Source organism: Lepus europaeus, chromosome 8, assembly GCF_033115175.1.
Source record: "Lepus europaeus isolate LE1 chromosome 8, mLepTim1.pri, whole genome shotgun sequence".
Taxonomy (NCBI): Eukaryota; Metazoa; Chordata; class Mammalia; order Lagomorpha; family Leporidae; genus Lepus; species Lepus europaeus.
The window spans coordinates 72,093,593-72,112,208 of NC_084834.1; the positions used below are offsets into that span (position 1 = coordinate 72,093,593).

Here is an 18,616-nt window from a genome sequence, read left to right on the forward strand (position 1 = left end):
GGTTACTTGTCAAGATGCTTTATTTTAGGGTTTCTTTTTAATTATTCAGTGTTTTTAAGATTTACAGTGCTGGCCTAATATTTTCATTTTTTCCTAATATTCATGTTTATGGTTTCATTTTGTTTGGGAAGAAGAAGATTACTTTAGAAAGTATAATCAGATTTAACAGAAGAAAATATAGCATACCAGTTAAATTTAAATTTCAGGAAAAGATTTTGCATAAACATCTCTTTTAATATTTTTAGCCTACTTAAACTAAAAGATTTCTTGTTTATCTGAAATTAAAATGTAATTGGATGTTCTATATTTTATATGGCAGCTCTATTAAAGAAAACCTCTCTGCTCTCTCACTGTCATTTTCCCAGAATTTCTAAGGCATAGTTTACTCTGATTCAGTTAAAATCTTCAAAGCATTGTATGGAGCATACTTAGTGTATTCCACATTTTCTTTGGAGGACTGCAGTTCAGACTTCACAGTGCCTAATTCTTTTACTGGAATCTTTTTAAATTTAATTTTGACTTTTCATTAAGGAAACATCAGATTTACATGAGCCTACCTTTTTCAGTTTTCAGCTTAAACATGAGCACTAGAGAACACAGATAAGTTGTGCTCTTCAAGATGACACTAACTTTAACCAGATTTTATTCATGCCAAGAATGAAAAAAATACCACAGATACCCTAACTTATTTCCCCAAATTATTGAGAAGATAAATACACTTAGGTCCCTTTGAAGGAGAATGTATGTACATTTCTGTTTCACCTACTGTTTGTCTCCTGTAGGGATCTGTTAATCACTTTTTTCTTTAATTAAAACGTTAATTTGAGTTTAACTCCCTTCTCTAATACCTTTTTCTATATCCATTTAATTTGCTGTTTTCTTTGATCAGGTTTTTTTTAAGATTTATTTCTTTATTTGAAAGTCAGAGTTATGGAGGGAGGGAGAGAAAAAGAGAGATCTTTCATCCACTGGTTCACTCCCCAGATGGCTGCAGTGGCCAAGGCAGAGCCAGGCCAAAGACAGGTGCCAAGGGCTTTTTCAGAATCTCCCACATGGGTGACAGGAGCCCAAACATTTGGGCCATCTTCTGCAGCTTTTCCCAGGCCATGAGGAGGGAGCTAGATAGGAAGTAGACCAGCTAGGACTCAAACCGGTACCTATGTGGAATGCTAGTGTTGCAGTCTTCGGCTTTACCTACTGTGCTGGCCCCCCACTTTGACAAAATTTAAAAAAAAAAAAACAATCTTCATATGATTGAGAAGGTTGCTGCTTTTGCTTTGAGTTAGGAAGTAGGTAATATGTATGGTGTGGCATGCTTGTGGACATACAGGAAAGGCATCAGACTTCACTAATCAGGGAAGAAGCTGTTACACTTTGCACTGCCTTTTTTCGACTTCCAAGAAAACACTCTTCAGATTCATATAATTTATGCTGAGAAAGAGATTCCACAGCATCTTTCAGGAATCATTTATGATCTTCATCACCTCACTTAAAAGGAAATAATCTTATAGTCTCCTACTATGGCTCAAAATTGTTTCGTCTTTTCTTCATTGAAGGTGAAGCGTACTTAGATCAGGAAATTATTAGAATTTGTATAGTATCATTAATTTTTTTTTCATTCTGATGAATGCAGTGCTGTGGTATATTCTATATTTGTAACTTTATCTGTAAGAATGTATGTGTAATAATTTTAGTTGTGCTAGTTTATATCATTTATTCACTTGGTCACTGACTGAAATTATACAGCCAATGTGAAGTATTTGAAGTTGTTTCCTTTTGTTCCTTTTTCATCCTGTGTAATACTGTTTTCTTTTCCTTGCCAGCACAAACGTGCAGGTGTGTGATAGCCCTTTCGTTTGCACTCAAGAGGAAGCAAGATCATTCGTTGAATCGGTAAGGGGCAAGTGCCCAGGGCATCTCTTAATCTTACAAATATCATGGGAATCCAACAGAAATTCTTAACTATCTGGTAGTGAAATGTGTCAGGTTCTTTTGGGAAATATAAAATTAAAAATAACATTGAAATACACTTTTTCTTTTATTCAAGGAATTTAAACCAAAAACATTAAAGCCTTTTGATTTTTTAAATTCTATTTTAAAATATATTAACCATTAACCATCATATTTCATGTGATGCTGTGTTTCCTAACGTCACCTGTTTATTTCTGTTTATACACATTTGCACTCCTTGGTGTTATCCTGATCTGTCATCCTGTGTCTAACTTGGGACTGGCTGTTGGTATAGATGCATTTTGGATCAAGAAAAATGAAAGCGATGAGACTCCATTTAGTTTAGCTATGTCATAAGCTTTCCTTATCTGTTCTAAGAAAATATCCTTGGATTGTTACATGCCTCAGTGATAATGCTGCACAGAAGCTAACTGAATTTATTAGTAAATCAGCGCTTAATTTGGAGAACAATAAAAAAGTCATATTCAGATAATCAAGTAATATTGCTAGCGTGTTCAAGAGGGATCATAAGCTTAAAATCCTTTTTATAAATTAGGACTTTTTAAGAACTAATTGTGAGATAGGAACTAGTGAATTTAGATCTTTAAGAACAAATAAAATAGTTTCTAAATGTTAATTGTCCGTTATGGCTGTTATTAATTTGTTAGTTTTTTTTCTCATTAATCCATCAGCTGTTTAATTAGTGCCTGCAATGTGGTATGATCTAGGTGCTAGGGATGCAGTATGTAAAAAAAGACACAGAAACTTCTTCCCTTGTGTAGCTCTCATTTTAGTTTTATAGATACATAATAAATATGTAAGTAAAACAGAGATTTTTTTTTATTTTTTATTTTTCAAGAGAGAATTGAGTGCCAGGGGTGGGATGGGAGTGGTAGTTACTAAAATGGTGTCAGGGACAACCTCACTGAAAAAGGAGTGAGAGAAAAGACCAGGTTTGTAGAAGATAAGGTAGTAAGCCCAGTAAGTATTCTGAAGGAAGAGCACTCAAGGCTACTTTCCCAAGAGGATGCCTGTCATATGGAGGAAACACCTAAGGAGACCATAGTGACTGATAGAAGTGTGGAGGAAAAAGAAAGAAAGGAAATCTGAAGGGAGACAAATTATGAAAGATTCTGTGAAGTCTAATGAGGGATAGCTTGTTTTACTGTGGCTGAGATGGGGCACCATTGGAGCATTCTAAGCAAAGGAACTGACTTACACTCTGGCTATGCCGGTGAGAATGGGCCACAGGAGGCACAGGAAGTGATGCAGGGAAGCCCTCAAAAAGGTCTCAATATTACTTTATTTTCCCCACATTACAGATTTATGTATCATAGATTTCATTCTGAACTTGGTTTTCACTAGACAGTTTATTATTACTTTTTTTCTTAAAAAATGTTTCAATAAAGTATACATATCAAGAAATGCACTGAAGTATACAGGACGTTGAGTTTTTTTGTCCAGTCACCCTCATAACTAACAGCCAAATTAAGAACAAAGCATTGCTGGTATCCTGAGTCCTCACTGTTCCCTGCTCTCCATTTCTTTTTGTTTTTTTAACAAGTGAGACAGTATATTGTCATTTACATGATATGATTTGGTGAAGCATTTATAACTATATACCAAATGATCCAACATCCAAATAACTTTTATCCTCTTTATAAGCTTCCACAAATAAGAGAAAATGTGATATTTTTCTTTCTGGCTCTGGCTTATTGCATTTAGCATAATGATCTCCACTTGCATCCATTTTGATGCAAATGTCAGGATTTCATTCTTTTTATGGCTAAGTAATATTCTGTCATGCATATTTACCACATTTTCTTTATCTAGTCATCAGTTGATGGATATCTGGGTTGATTCCTCATCTTAGCTATTTTGATTGAGCTGCTATAAACATGGGGTACATGGTAGATCTATCTTCAGATTTCTGAGGAATCTCCATACTTTCTTCCATAATGGTTATACTAATTTACATACTCAACAACATTGTATTAGGGCACCTTTTTCCCTACATCCTCACCAGCATTTGCTACTTATTTGATTTTTGAATGATAGCCATTCTAACTAGGATAAGATGAAACCTCATTGCGATTTTGATTTACATTTCTCTTATGGCTAGTGATGCTAATCATCTTTTCATATATCTGTTGGCCATTTGTATTTCATCCTTTGAAAAATGCCTGATCTATCCTTAGCCCATTTCTTAACTGGATTGCTTGTTTTGTTTTTTTTTTTAAGTTTCTTGAGCTCCTTATGCATCCTGGATATTAATCCTTTATCAGTTTCTTAGGTTTGCAAATATTTGCTCCCATTTTGTTAGTTGCCTGTTCACTTTGTTGAGTGTTTCCTTTGCAATGCAGAAACTTCATAGCGTGATGTGATTTCCCATATGACTCAGCCATCCCACTCCTGGGAATTTACTCAAACGAAATAAAATTAGCCTGTGAAATAATTATCTGTACCTCCGTGTTTATAGCATTTCAATTCGCAATAGCTAAGATATGGAATCCACCCAGAGATCCAGCAACTGATGAGTGGATAAAGAATATGGAATACTACTTAGTCATAATAAAGAATAAAATCCTATCTTTTGCAATGAAATGGATTCAATTAGAGACCAATATGCTTAGTAAAGTAAGCCAGTCCCCAAAAGATAATAGCATGTTTATTCTGATTTGTGGTAACTAATATATAGAGTACCAAGAAAAAAATGTAATGTGTATATGCAATATTGACATTTAGTGGAGAGTTAAGCTTGTGATTGTAAAGTAAATTGAGGATATGTCATAGTACAAATTTAAAAAATAATAGTAAGAAAGGAAGGAGAGTGTCAGGGAGGGAACGAGGGTTGGGTGGGAACTATCATTATGCTCTTAAAACTGTACATATATAATACATGAAATTTTTTTCTCTTTATATAAATTTCTAAAACTGCATGGCTTAAAGATTTATTTATCTGGGGCCGGCGCTGTGGTGCAGCGGGTTAAAGTTGCAGCCTGCAGCACCAGCATCCCATATGGGTGCCAGTTCGAGTCCTGGCTGCTTCACTTCTGGTCCAGCTCTCTGTTATGGCCTGGGAAGGCAGTAAAAGATGGCCCAACACCTTAGGCTCCTACACCTGTGTGGGAGACATGGAAGAAGCTACTGGCTCCTGGCTTCTGATCAGCTCAGCGATCATTTGGGGAGTGAACCAGCGGATGGAGACCTCTCTCTCTCCCTCCCTCCCTCCTTCCCTCCCTCCCTCTCTTTCTCTGGCTCTACTTCTTTCTGTAACTCTTTCTTTCAAATAAATAAAATAAACCTTTATCTGAAGGAGTTACAGAGAGAAAGATCTTTCATCTGCTGGTTCACTCCCTGGATGGCTGTTATCAGCCAGTGCTGGGCCAGGCCAAAGCCTGGAGCCAGGAGCTTCATATAGGTCTGCCATGTGGGTGGCAGGGATTCAAGCACTTGGGCCATCTTCCACTGCTTTCCCAGGCCATTAGCAGGGAGCTGAATCAGAAGTGGAACAGCTGGGACACCCATGTGGTATGCCAGCATCACAGGCAGCGGCTTTACCAGTTGCGCCACAACACTGGCCCAACTTTTTCACTGAGAATACCCCAGCAGAAATTCAGCTTAGAGAAACAACTGAATGAAACTTAACATATGCTGATTTTTATTATTAACTATTTGTAATTCAAAAAACTGCCTGGTTAGCTGCCTCATTAGTTACTTGGGGTTCTTTAAGTCCAAATTGGTCAACAGTTTCTCACGAAGACATTATCAACTTGTAATAATGAAATTACTTGTAGTAAAAGCTTTTTGGCTTGGTATTTCATCTCTTTGCAACCACTCTGAAATATTTGAATATGAGTCTGAAGTGTGGTCAAAACAAAGCCAGATAGTAACTGTTTTCATTTTATAAATGACTTGATTGGGTGAGAATTTAGGTTATAGTAACTGGTTTTATAAATGGGTATTTTAAAAATATACATAGGAAAGAAATAGACTAAACTTCTGATTGTTTAATAGAACTGTTATAAGAAGTATATAATCGATAAACATATATTAATCAAAGCACTAGTAAGGGATCCAGTACTGTGGTGCATTGGTTAAGCTACTGCTTGCAACACCACCATCCCATGTGGGTGCCAGATGGAGTCCTGGCTGCTCCACTTCCAATCCAGCTCCCTGCTAAGGTGCCTAGGAAAGCAGCAGCAGAAGGCCTGAGTGCTTGGGTCCCTGCACGCACATGGGAGACCTGGATGGAGTACCAGGCTCCTGTCTTCGGCCTGGCCCAGCCCCAGCAGTGTCACTGCAGCTGTGATTTTCTTTCATCAACAAGGAATTATTCAGCACAGGTGGGCAGAAGCCTTTGCAGGTATCAGAAGTTCACATTTCAAATAGTTGTGCCCTCATGTGCCAGTAATGCCTTTCAGTTAGCCATGAACATGCCTGTGCCATCTTAGTTTACTACTATGGGGCTTTCACCAGATTCACAGGATGAACTTTGAATTAAACTAATGTCAAATCAACAAGAAAAAGAACCCAGTAGAAATGTGTAAACAATATGAACAACTTGCAAGAGAGGAAACATAAGTCATCACTAAACAAGGGAAAATTTGCTTTATCTCACTAGTATTCAGTGAGATCAAAATAAGACACTATAGGGGCACATGTTTCATGCTGCAGGTACACTTGGGACTCCTGCCTCCAGTGTCAGGGTGCCTGATACAGTCCTGGCTGCTCTGCATTTTTTTCTTTTTTCAAAGATTTGTTTATTTATTTAAAACAGTTTACAGAGAGAGAGGGAGAGACAGACCTTCCTTTAACTGCTTCACTTCCCAGATGGCCACAACAGCAAAGGCAGGGCCAGGCCGAGCCCAAGAGCCAGGAGCGTCTTCCAGATCTCCTACATGGGTGGCAGGGACTCAAACACTTGGGCTGTTTTCCCCTGCTTTTACTAGGCCATTAGCAGAGAGCTGGATGGGAAGTGGAGGAGCCATGACACAAATCAGCACCTATATGGGATACTGGCATCACAGGTGGTGGCTCTGTCTGCTACACTACAGTGCCAGCCCCATGGCTCCTCTGCTTCTCATCCAGCTTAGTGTTAATGTGTGCTGTGGGAGGCTGCAGGTGATGATGACTCAAGAACTTTGTTCTTGGGTACCAGCCAGCTACATGGGAGACTGGCTGTTGCAGGTTTTGGGGAGTTATAAGTTGATAGAACTGCTTTGAAGAGCATTAAAGAATTTCTAGTAAAGTTGAAGATAACTCACTGTTCAGAAATTACCCTTCTAGTCGTATAGCTTATAGAGACACTAATACGCATGTTTGTAAAATAAGACATGGGGAATTGGAAACTGAATAAACTGATAATAGACTGAGTAAATAAACTAGTATGTTTTTGTATTGTTATGTCCCAGGTTGAGTATGTGAGTTCAAACTGTATGACTATTCGTGGATAAAAAACCTGAAAGTGTAATGTTGGGTTAAAATGTAGTTTGTAACAGGATACATACAGGATGTACCAATTTGTAGGTTTTAAAACAAAGCAATACCAAATATATTTAATTGCTACAAACAGATGTGATGTTCACATTTTAGCCACACCAGAAGAATGAACACTTGTTTCACCATGGTGGTTGCCTCTGAGAAGGAAGGGAAATAAGTAAATTTTTATTTTTGGTAAATAGAAAGACTTCAGTTGTAAAGAGACTATGGTGATGATATAAATATGTAGATTAATGAAACCAAATCTGAAGTTTTTGACTGAACATCTTAATCTGAAATCAGAATGCGTGGAAATCATGATGCTTTAAGATGTTTCAAGGGGCCAGCATTGTGGCGCAGTGGGGAAGGTCGCTGACTGCAATGCCAGCAACCCATATGGGCACCAGTTGGTGTCCCAGTTATTCCACTTCTCCCAGCTACCTGCTAATGCAACCTGGAAAAGCAGTGGAAAATGGCTCAGGTGTTTTCAGGTCCTGCACACATGTGGAAGACGAAGATCTCCTGGCTTCTGGCTTTGGCCTGGCTCAGCCATGGCCATCGTGGTCATTTGGGGAGTGAGCCCACAGATAGAAGATTTCCCTCTCTCTCTCTTTCTCTCTCTCTCTCTCTCTCTCAAACTCTGCCTTTCAAATAAATGAATAAATAATCTTTTTTTTTTAAAGCCACGATAGCTCCTGGGCCAGTATGAAGCCAGGAGCCAGGCACTCCATCCAGATCTCCCACATTGCCTCCCTAGCACATTAGCAAGAAGCTAGGTCAGAAGCAGGGTAGCCAGGACATGAACTAGCACTCTGATATGGGGTTCAGGTGTTAGAAGTAGTAGACTAACGCACTGCACCACAATGCTGTCCACTGACTTTATATTTTAATTCCATTTTCCATTAAGTTTTTGAAATGCCCTCATGTACTACAGATTGGCTGAATTTCAAAAAATATATTTAGTGAAAAATGCATTTTATGCATATTATATAATACCATTTATATAAGACTTTAAGAAACATAAACTAACATGAAAAACATTTAGAGTGACTGGGGGACAACCAGAAAGGAATGACTTAGCATCTTTTCTACAAGGGCTTTTATTGATTGAGGTAAATGTGTGGTATCTTCATTATCACAATAATTTCATGAGTATGAGTGTATCAAAACTTTATTTTAAGCTTATCTACATGTTGGATTCTTTATAAAATGAGACTGATAGTAAAAATAGCGTTTTTCTTATTGGACTTCCTTGTGGAGAATTGAAATGATCCAGCTAAAATGTCCAGCTTGAAAGTACTTAGTAAAAATTGTTTATTAGTGTTGCTAGTTAGATTAACTACACAGAGAGAAATCTTTTTTGTTCCAACATCTTTGTTTATTTATTTGTTTTTATTTATTTGAAAGGCAGAAAAAGAGCTCTCTTTCAGCCACTGGTTTACTCTCCAAATGCTCAAAACTGTCAAGGTTGGGCCAGGCTGAAGCCAGCAGCCTGGAATTCCATCCAGGTCTCCCATGTGGAGCCATCATGTGCCACCCTCCATGGTGCACAAAACAGAAAGCTGGATAGGAAGTAGAAGCTGCACTTAGTTGCAAGGACTCCGTTATGGGACACTGGTCTCCTGAATGGGTGCTTAATCCACTGTACCATAATGCCTCCCCTTCCCAGTTTCTTTTTGAATGATTCCAGGGTTGAGGTGTCACTTGTTCATGAGTTTGCTCATTCTATTATTTGTGGGGAAATTCAACCTTATTGATTTAAACTATTCTAAACACAAAAATTTGTCCTATTTTCATAAACTTAAATGGGAAGAAGGGAAGGGAGAAAACCGAGAGTTAAATAAAGGAAGATAGTTTAACCACTCTTCTCATCTGGAAATCATTTTCCCCAAAATTCTCCCACATCCTGTATTTAAGCACTTTCTTTGTGCTTTTTGAAGCATCCTGTAAAGTTGGGGGAGGTCTGAATAAGATAATTTATAAAGCTCTCTAATGTTTGGTGACTATCCTCATTTTACTGAAAAAGTATTTGAACTTAGTAAGATTCTACACACCAACTTGGGACTTGTGGAACTGAGGGAGAGAACCTTACTCATCATTGAAAGTTCCCAGAATTGCCTCCAACCCTTCTCTGTACACACCATGGTAGCTCCTGAAATTTAAAACTCTTAAAATCTAGAATTCAGGCCAAGACAGGTAACTACACTCATGCTTAGTTTTAGGAGTCCAGTTCATGATACCAGGAATCTACAGCCCATAGTGGTGGATAAAGTCCTGAGTGGTTAAAGGTATATAAAACCAAGCAAACAGGTGCCTCCCCAAGAAGTCACAGCGGCTTCAGTCTGACTTTGGATTTGGGTCCTTATGGATGGAGTTCCCTTACCTGCAGCTGTGATACTGATGTTTACTACACTTGGTAGTTTTTATTTCTTCAATAAAGTAATAACATCCACAGTGTTGTATAAAAATGTGGATGGTTGTTTTCCATTTGCTGCCCAGACTTCTTAGCTGAAGTATATAGAGCAGAGCATTCAGGAGAGACCAAGGCCATATGGTGCATCCCAACAGTTGTTAACCTTGATACATAGTTTGACCATCTGTGTCATGTCTTCCCACAAATGCATTCATATAGACATTGAAAGGTGAGTCCAGGTGAATGAAGGGCTTGAGGTGGATCCATCTATAAGAGTATCTCACATGAGTCTGAGGCATAGTTATCATTCAAGAACAATGGCACATGAAAATACACTAAAGCCATATTTTATTTTTCCTGAGGCCCACAATAAGATGAGTCAATAGAGTTGCTAGCCTGCAACTATACACTTAGTGGATCTGTGCTCTAATAGAAAAATACCAGCCAATAAAAATAGTTACAAATAGGAAAGTGATGACTAGAGCAGGGATTTTACAGCTCGTTTTCGAGTTGGATAAGACTTGTAACGGCATGCTCCTCAAATGGGTTCCTTTGGGCTTAGGCATGTGTTTAGAGCTCTGCTGGTGGCATGACAATAACAGTTCCTTGCACATGCCAGAAAGATGGCAAGCCTTCATTTCTGATTGTTAAAATCAAGCCAGCTCAGAATGAAGCTGAAGTCAGTCCAGCTGGTGCACCCTCTTGCTGGGCTGGCTTTGGCCCCTTAGACTGCCTAAGCAAGAGGCTTCTGTGTGCACTCATTTAAAAAAGCTACATCTTGGCCGGCGCCGCGGCTCACTAGGCTAATCCTCCGTCTTGTGGCGCTGGGCACACCGGGTTCTAGTCCCGGTTGGGGCACCGATCCTGTCCCGGTTGCCCCTCTTCCAGGCCAGCTCTCTGCTGTGGCCCGGGAGTGCAGTGGAGGATGGCCCAAGTCCTTGGGCCCTGCACCCCATGGGAGACCAGGAGAAGCACCTGGCTCCTGCCATCGGATCAGCGTGGTGCGCCAGCCGCAGCGCGCCTACCGCGGCGGCCATTGGAGGGTGAAGGTGAACCAACGGCCAAGGAAGATCTTTCTCTCTGTCTCTCTCTCTCACTGTCCACTCTGCCTGTCAAAAAAAAAAAAAAGCTACATCTCTGTCAAGCAGGTCTGTGTTTCCTTTAAAGCAGAATTGTTCTTTGATGGTCATTTTCCAATGATGTCACTGCAGTGTTTATGCCATACATGTTTGTTTTATTTATGACTTAGAATGAGGATTTTATTATCGTATTCATTGTGGAAGATTTTAAAATAATGTCTTTTCTGGATAAATCAGTGTCTGGTTCTAGTCAGTTTATTTTTCCATTGTGCTTTCCCTTTTCTGCCTCTTGATAGCTAAGCCCTGCATTGCTGCTGGAAGGTAGACAAAGTAAATAAGCATAAGGTCATTCTATTAACTACTGGCTGTATAAACCTATTCTTAAAGAAGCAAATTTAACTTACATGAACATAAAATACTTTTAAATCTTAAGAATTGGTCATTCTCATTTTATTGATTTTTTTTAAGAATCAAAAGGGAGTTGTTAATGTAAAATGAATATAGAATAGCAACCTAATGAACAGTGGAAACATAAGGTAGGAAGACAGGGTCCAAGGAAATTCAGCTAACATCCTGCTCACCTGAACAAGAAATCTGGAAACTTGTCTTCCCTTTGTTTTCGAACATTTTCATAGTAAAATGGCAGAGTATTGATTCGTGAGTCACATAGTCAGCAGGACAGTTGATATTGGTTTAACGTGTCATGTTTGTTTAGTTGAACAAATGTAGCTTGTACGTGCAAATGCTTGTCCAGGACCTAGTGGAGTTACTTGAAAGAGAGCTACTTAAGAAAGGAGCAATTGTATGAATAGCTCATTTTAATTTCAAATACAGTTTATTAATAGGGTAGAGGCCTGAGTTAGATTTCTTTTGTTGATAAAAGAATGAGGAATACTTTGGCAATATAAACACAGGATTTGTTTGAAAGAAATTAAACATATGACATTTCATGAGCAGTATTTTAGATAGAGAGGGGAAGAGGAGACAGAATTCTTAGGAGAAAATAAACATTGGTCTGTGGAGAATTTTTCTTGGAAGGGTAGAAATAAGTAATCAAAAGTCCTTTGTCCCCTCTTGTCCTCTCCCCCCAACCCATCAGGGTTCCCCCACATAAACCTTTCCTCTGAAAAAAAAGTCCTTTCTCAGTTTTCTTACAATAGGAAAGTAATGACAGTGACTCCTGAGGGCCAGAGTTGGGTTTGGAACATGTTCAGGTACAATCTGTGCAAGAGAGTAAAACAGCTAATTTTTTAACAAACTTAGAAACAGTGATTAAGATATGGCTTGGGATACCCACATAATTTGTCAGATCACCTGGGTTCAAGTCCTGGCTCCCCTTCCAATTCCATCTTAATTTTAATGTACCCCAGAAGGCAGCAGGTAATGGCTCAAGCAATTGGTCCCTGCTATCCATGTGGGAGACCGAGATTGAGTTCTGAGCTTCTGGGGTTCTGGAACCCAGACTGAGTTCCTACGCCAGCCCTGGTTCTTGTAGGCTTTTGGATTATGGACCAGTAAATAAAAGATTCTCTCTCTCTCACTCTCACTCTCTCACTCTCTCACTCTCACTCTCACTCTCACTCTCACTCTCACTCTCACTGTATATCTGTCTCTTTGCCTTTCCAATAAATAATTTTAAAAAAAGAGTAAGCAAGCACATCTTTTAAAAATAAACAAACAAAAACCTATGTGGGAGAGCTGGAGGAGGCTGCTGGCTCCTGACTTCAGATCGGCCCAGCCCTGGCCACTGCAGCCATTTGGGTGAACTAGTAGATGGAAGATTGATTCATTCTTTCTCTCTCTCTTTCTCTCTCTCGCTCCTCTTCCTCTCTCTTCCCCCTCCCTCCTTCTCTCTCTCTCTCTCTCTCTCTCTCTCTCTCTCTCTCTCTCTCTCTCTCCTCTTCCTCTCTCTTCCCCCTGTCTCCCCCATAACTCTGCCTTTCAAATAAATAAATCTTTAACAAATAAAAAAAAAATGAAACATTTGTGTGAAATGGAATTGAATATCCATATATGTCAAATATCATATAATATCCAGGTATCATCAAGTGTAAAAAGTAAGTTCATAAAAGATAAGTTCATTCAAAAAACATGAAATTTTTGTACCAAAATGAACTTATTTTTAATTCCATTTTTCATGAACTTCTTAAAATACTCTCATATAATTTTTATGTTGCAGTGTTACTGTTGCACCCAGATTTAAGTTTTACCATCCTTAAAACCAATCATGGCTAAGCATTCTTTATGTGTGGGGAACTGAACAGATTGGGTTGGAAATTAAGGAGGATTAAACACTACTATGTGGGAAACCAGAGGTTATTGCTTGGCCCATTCCACTGTAGCTATCCACTTGAAGAACAGAGCAAAATGGTGAAAACTGTTCAAGGACCTGCTTCACTGAAAGCAAGAAGACGTAAAAATTGGAGGTGGGGGTGGTGACATTGCTGCAGTGGGCTAAGCCACCACCTGCAACACCAGCATCCCATAGAGTGCCATTTCAAGTCTCAGTTGCTCCACTTCAGTCCAGCCCCCTGCTAATGCACCTAGGAAGGCAGTGGAGAGACCTGGATGGAGTTTCAGGCCCCTGGCGTCATCTTGATAGAGCCCCAGCCATGGCAACCATTTTAGGAGTGAACTAGTGGATGAAAGGTTCTCTCTCTCTCCCTCTCTCTCTCTCTCTCTCTGTGTGTGTATGTGTGTCTGTCTATCTCTGTTTATGTGCATATGTGTGTAACTGCCTTTCAAATAAATAGATGAATTCTTTTTAAAAAAAATTCAAGAAGGGCTTATATCAGATCCTGAGAAACTTCTAATGGCCTGTGTTGCAAACCAACACAGAAGTGTATCCCTCAGTACCATGATCATCACTGCCAAAGCTAACATTTTTTGGGAATGTTGAAACAAAAGGTTGGACCTGACCTCAGTATTGAATTTACAACTAGCCCTGGACAGTTAAACAAGTAAAGAATCATTATTCATTACATAATGTGAAAGTGAGTGGTAAGTCTGCAAGTGCTGACATGAAGGCAGCTGAAGAATTTTTGGAAAACCTAGATAAGCTCATTGTGAAAGAAATTACTGGCCAAAGCAAATCTTCAACATGGATGAAACGTTTTTCTAAGGTGCCTGAAAGGACTTTCATTCATAAGGAGGCCAAATCAGTGCCTGGTTTCAAGGTTTTTAAGGATAGGCTTGCAGTCTTGCTTGGGGGCAGTTTTGCAGAGTGCAAATTAATACCCTTTGTGATCTGGCACAGTGAGAACCCCAGGGCCTTCAAACTTGAATAAGCAAACACTGCCCATGCAACTCAGGAGTCATAGCAAGTTGTGGTTGACACAAGTCATTGGTGATCCTCTCCTGAGATACCCTCCTGAACTGCTATACCAGCAAAATGGAAAAGTAGAAGCATGTTTCATAAAGCTCATGGAAAATCAAGAGATTATTTTGCTGCAGAAATTTTAAGATCCATTCATATTTTTTTAAAGGTTTATTTATTTGAAAGATGGACAGCCAGACAGAGAGAGGGAAAGACAAAGATAAATGTCTTTCATCTGTTGGTTCACTCCCCAAATGGCCTCAATGGCTGGCACTTGGCCGATCCAAAGCCAGGAGCCAGGAGCTTCTTGGAGGTCTCCCACATGGATGCAGGGGCCCAAGGTCTTGAGCCATCATCTACTGCTTTCCCACACCATAGCAGAGAGCTGGATGGGAAGAAGAGTAGTCAGGACAAGAACCAGTGCCCATATGGGATGCTTGCTTTGCAGACAGTGGCTTTACCCACTACACCACAGCTCCAACCCCTCCACAAACATTTTGAAATACCCTTGTATTGTTTGCAGAATAACATCTTTCAAGATTCTGCTTATTGTTAGCGATCGTCCCAGACATCCTCCATTTGTTGGTGATCATCATCCCTATATCAAACTGTGTTTCTCCAAACACCAGCTCTTTGAACCAACTAATGGATCAAGGAGCTAAAGCAGCTTTTACATCTTACTACCTGGGGAAGACCTTTGTTCAGGTTGTTGGTGCAGCTGAGGAAGACGCTGATGCAGTTCTGGAAGGACTGCAGCGTCTGGGACAGCATTAAGAAACTTGCGTGGGCTTGAGGTGATTTCACAAGGAGTATGTAAATGGCAGCTGGGAGAAGACACTCCAGAGGTTCACTCAGAAGATTAGCCAAGGATGAGGAGATTACAGAAGTCAAGGCGGTAGCTCAGATGACAAGACCCGTTAATCTGGACGTCGATAAGGAGCTCCTACAGGTTATTCCTGAGTGCCATGGTTTAAAGATAGTGTGTCCTTGCCAAAACTCATGTTGAGACTTAATTCCTGAATAAAATGGTATTAAAAGGTGGAAAAACTCTCAAGAGGTGAGGCTTGGTAGGAGATGATTGGGACATGACCACTTTCATGAAGGGATTAATGCTGGTCTCATGGGAGTGGATAAGTTCTTGAGTGAGAATGGATTTATGAAAGAGCAAACCTACGACTCACCTCCAGTCTCTTGCTTCTTCTGTCTTGATGTATGAGCTCTACGTGAGCTTGTGTTCACTTCTGCATCTCTGTCATGGTGTGACATAGCTAGGAAGCTCACCAGACACCAGCACCATGCTATTTGGACTTTATCCAGAATAATGAACCAAATAAACCTCTTTTTATACATTATCCAATATCAGATGTTCTGTTATAGCAACACAATACAGACTAAGATGCTGAGGAAGTAACAAGTGAGATGTTGCTGGAACTGAAACAGAAACAGATAGCTCAGGAAGAGACAAGATAAACTACGGAAGAAAAACCTCCAAGAAAGTTCACAGTGATGGGCCAGCATTGTGGTGTAGCAGCAAAGCTGCCACCTTCTATACCAGCGTCCCATATGGGCACCAGTTCAAGTCCTGGCTGCACTTCTTCCAACCCAACTCCCTGCTAGTGGCCTGGGAGAAAGCAGTGGAAGATGATCCAAGTACTTGGGCCCCTGCCACTGACATGGGAGACCTGGATGAAGCTCTTGGCTCCTGGTTTCTGTCTGGGGAATGAACCAGTAGATGGAAGATCACTCTCTGTGTGTTCTCCCTCTCTTTCTGTAACTCTGACTTTCAAATAAGTATATAAATCTTAAAAAAAAAAAAAAATTCACAGCAAAGGACTGACAGAAGTTTTGTCAGATCTCAATAAGCTGCTTAAAAGTTGGAAAACATTGACCCACAGCACCAAAATGTTTTCATTACCAGACCAATGGGTCACTGTCTGCTTCCACGCAAATATATGATGAAAAAGCAAAATAATCACCATAAGCAAAACTAAACAAATGAGATACGTCAAACTCAGAAGCTTCACGCAACAAAGGAAACAACAAAGTGAAGAGTCAACTGAAAAGAAACATTTTGCAAACTATTTATCTGACAAAAGATTGAAATCTAGTATAAGGAACTCAGAAAACCTAGCAACAGCAACAAAATCCAGTTGAGAAATGGGCAAAGGGTCTGAATAGGCCAAAAGAAGAAATACAGTGGCCAACACAGATCTTAACCATGATGATATTCCAACTCAACCCAGATGGAGTAGCTGTTACCAAAAAGATGAAAAAAAAATTAAATTGCCATCAAACTTGCAGGTAATGGAATTGTTATACATTGTTGGTTGGAATGTGAATTTGTACAATGAGGGTGCCCAGTGTTGTGACCTATCAGGATGAGCCAGCCTCTTGTGGGCACCAGTTCTAGTGTCAGCTGCTCAGTTTCCAATCCAGCTCCTTGCTAATGTGCCTGAGAAAGCATCAGAGGACAGCCCAAGTGCTTGGGCCCCTGCATCTACTGTCTCTGTCTCTCCCTCTCCCTGTAACTCTACCTTTCAAATAAATAATATAATAAATATAATTTTTAAAATTGTACAATAACTATGAAAACAGTATGGCAATTCATTAAGAAACTAAAAATCAAACTGCCATGTGATCTAGCAGTCCCAATACTGGTTATATCAAAGAGATATCTGCATTCCTATGTTGACAGCAGCACTGTTCATAGTAGCCAGCATGTCCATCAAAAGGTGAATGGTGTCCATTGATGGACCGCCAAGGTGTCCGTCAAAAGATGAATGGACATAGAAAGTAGGGCATGTCTACACCATGGAATATTATTCAGTTATAAAAAATGAAATTCTGTTACTTGCAGCAATGTGAATGGAAATGGAGGCCATTTTAAGTGAAATAAGCAAGACACAGACAAAAAAAATTATAATTGAGAAGGGTCCTGGTGTGTTCCATTTCTTAACCTGGGTGGTGGTTACATAGATAACTCATTCCAATGATTCTTTATATAGACTTTGTGCCAGCTCCTCTATGTATAATGGATCCCCATCAGGATTTTTTAAAAACACAATATAAAAGCATTATTCTTAGTTAAAAGAAAGAAAACTATTTCTCAGAAAAACCTTTCGTGTCTGCTAGATTATGGGTTATGTGTGTTCCAAAAATCTTGACTAGCCATCAAAATAAATAGAAAAATTTTCATTCTTATTTATTTTTATTTTATTTGAAAGACAAAGAGAGAAGATGGAGATCTTCAATCCACTGGTTCACTCCCCAGATGCTCACAATAGCCAGGGCTGGGCCCACTGAGAGCCCAGAGCTCATTCTCCCATGTGGGTCTTGGAACCAAGTATTTGAGTCACATCTGTTATCTCCCAGAGTGCACATTAATAGGAAGCTAGAATTAGAAGTAGAGCTGGACTCAGACCCAGGTACTCGCATATGGGATGCACACACCCCAAGTGGCATCCTGACTACTGTGCCAAAAGGCCACTCCAGTAGAATTAACTTAAAAGCTGTAGAAGGCAGCTGAATTATATATGAGTCCTCTCATGAGTGTGTACACATGGGCTTACCTACATATGTGTGTGTGTGTGTGTGTGAGAGAGAGAGAGAGAGAGAGAGAATTTTTGGTGTGAGGACCATAGAAGCAATTGAAAATTGGTGTCGACTTTCTCAGCTGCCAGGTCTTCAGTAATTCTCATGGGTTTATGATAGAATTGTGTTTGTTTGTTTGTTTTTAATTTGAAACGCAGAGTTACAGAGAGTGGAAGAGAGTTAGAGAGAGAGATCTTTCATCTGCTGATTCACTCCCCAAATGGCCGCAACAGCCAGGACTGGGCCAGGCCAAAACCTGGAGCTTCTTCCAGGTCTCCCACATGGGTGCAGGGGCCCAGGCTTGGGCCATCTTCTGCTGCTCTCCCAGGCATATTAACAGGGAGCTGGATCAGGAGTGGAACATTCGTGTCTTGAAAGGCACCCATATGGGATGCAGGCATCACAGATAGAGACTCAGCCTGCCACGCCACAGTGCCGGCCCGTGACAAAATCTTTTCAAGAGTGCTTCTTTATTTTGACTCTCTGATTTGTTTATCAGAAAGAATGAGCAATAGAAATAAAAGAGAAATACATACTTTCAGGTTACAGAATTGCTGTGTATAAACTTTGCTTTATACTTTTTTGTGAAAGTATTTTTGTTGCAGATTTCACATATAAATTCCCATTATAACAGTTTCTCTGTTTTTTGCAGAAATTTTCATCTTCACAGAACAATGAAAATAATGAAGAAGGTATAGTATAGTTTGATTCTTGAGCAGTGCAATTTATAAACTTACTTGTTTACAGTAATGGAAACCAAAAAAACTAAAGTAATTTAAAAGTTAC

At 39.6% G+C, this 18,616-nt stretch overlaps 1 protein-coding gene across 7 annotated transcripts in view; it reads left to right on the forward strand.

Moving 5' to 3' along the window:
* The window catches only part of PPA2 (inorganic pyrophosphatase 2), a 229,728-nt gene that overhangs the window by 98,445 nt on the left and 112,667 nt on the right, over nt 1-18,616 (forward strand). For 4 of the 7 annotated variants that reach the window (XM_062199795.1, XM_062199791.1, XM_062199790.1 and 1 more), the window contains exon 10: nt 1,824-1,893. In XM_062199795.1, the coding sequence (XP_062055779.1) occupies nt 1,824-1,893 (70 nt within the window). Of the gene's footprint in view, nt 1-1,823; nt 1,894-14,762; nt 14,811-18,464; nt 18,523-18,616 lie in introns of those variants that run through there. The other 3 variants (XM_062199793.1, XM_062199794.1, XM_062199796.1) reach the window with 3 other exon arrangements.